Below are 1,409 nucleotides of genomic sequence, written 5' to 3'. Positions count from 1 at the left end.
GATTATTTTCATCATCTATGCAAAAACCAAACCACCCCAAACCCCAGGTTTTTCCTTTAAAGACTCTGAGTCATCATTGATTTCAATGGGTGAGATGTTGATTATTCCAGAATACAGTCTTAGGGCTTGACTTCAGTACGGTGAGAAAAAGTTATATGACAACTGATTAATTCTTCCTTTTCCATATTTTTCTCTTTTCCTTACAGAGAATGCCTCCCTTTAGTACCGGGGATATGGGCCATCACCAGGCACATTGCCACTGACCCAGGCTCCCCCCTTTCTTCCCCAGCCTAAAGATGGCCAGTGCCAATGAGACTGAAGAGGGCCATGGCTCAGCACCCAGTACAGCTTCCACGTATGCCAAGCTGCTACTCCTGGGCTTCATCATCTGCGTGAGTCTAGCAGGGAATCTGTCTCTCTCGCTGCTGGTGTTGAAAGAGCGTGGCCTCCACAAGGCCCCCTATTACTTCTTACTGGATCTGTGCCTGGCTGATGTGATTCGCTCAGCTGTTTGCTTTCCTTTTGTTCTCGTCTCTATCCGCCATGGCTCTGCTTGGACCTACAGTGTACTGAGCTGCAAGATTGTGGCCTTCATGGCTGTTCTCTTCTGTTTCCATGCTGCCTTTCTCCTCTTCTGCATCAGTGTCACTCGCTATATGGCTGTGGCCCACCACCGCTTCTATGCCAAACGCATGACTTTCTGGACGTGCATTGCTGTCATCTGCATGGTGTGGACTTTGTCAGTGGCTATGGCCTTTCCACCAGTCTTTGATGTTGGGACCTACAAGTTCATTCGTGAGGAAGACCAATGCATCTTTGAGCACCGCTACTTCAAAGCCAATGACACCCTAGGCTTCATGCTGATGCTAGCCGTGCTGATCTTCGCCACCCATGTGGTTTATATAAAGCTACTGCTCTTTGAGTACCGCCATCGTAAGATGAAGCCTGTCCAAATGGTTCCAGCTATCAGCCAGAACTGGACGTTCCATGGACCTGGAGCCACTGGACAAGCTGCAGCCAACTGGATTGCTGGCTTTGGCCGTGGTCCCATGCCTCCTACATTGTTGGGCATACGGCAGAATGCCCATGCTGCCAATCGGCGATTGCTGGGCATGGAAGAATTCAAGGCTGAGAAGAAGCTAGGCAGGATGTTCTACGTCATCACTTTGCTCTTCTTGGTGCTCTGGTCACCCTACATTGTGGCCTGCTATTGGAGGGTATTTGTCAAAGCCTGTAGCATCCCCCACCGCTACCTCTCCACAGCCGTTTGGATGAGCTTTGCCCAAGCTGCTGTCAATCCCATAGTTTGCTTTCTACTCAACAAAGACCTCAAGAAAGGCTTGATTGCCCACATTCCCTGCTGGAGGACAGAGCCTGAATTGCCCAGAGAGCCTTACTGTGTGATGTGA

General features: G+C 49.8%; 1 protein-coding gene across 1 annotated transcript; it reads left to right on the top strand.

The window, feature by feature from the left end:
* Nucleotides 1-213: 213 nt before the first annotated feature.
* On the top strand, nucleotides 214-1,409 carry GPR173 (G protein-coupled receptor 173; the record flags this gene model as incomplete). Its single annotated transcript, XM_081321690.1, has 1 exon — nucleotides 214-1,409. Exon 1 carries the CDS (start codon nucleotides 297-299, stop codon nucleotides 1,407-1,409), a length of 1,113 nt encoding a protein of 370 aa, XP_081177816.1. The 5' UTR covers nucleotides 214-296.

The sequence above is a fragment of the Vipera berus genome, assembly GCF_964194415.1.
Source record: "Vipera berus genome assembly, chromosome: 2".
Classification (NCBI taxonomy): domain Eukaryota; kingdom Metazoa; phylum Chordata; class Lepidosauria; order Squamata; family Viperidae; genus Vipera; species Vipera berus.
The sequence above is the reverse complement of the archived record's forward strand: the minus strand, read 5'-3'. Positions and strand labels throughout refer to the sequence as shown.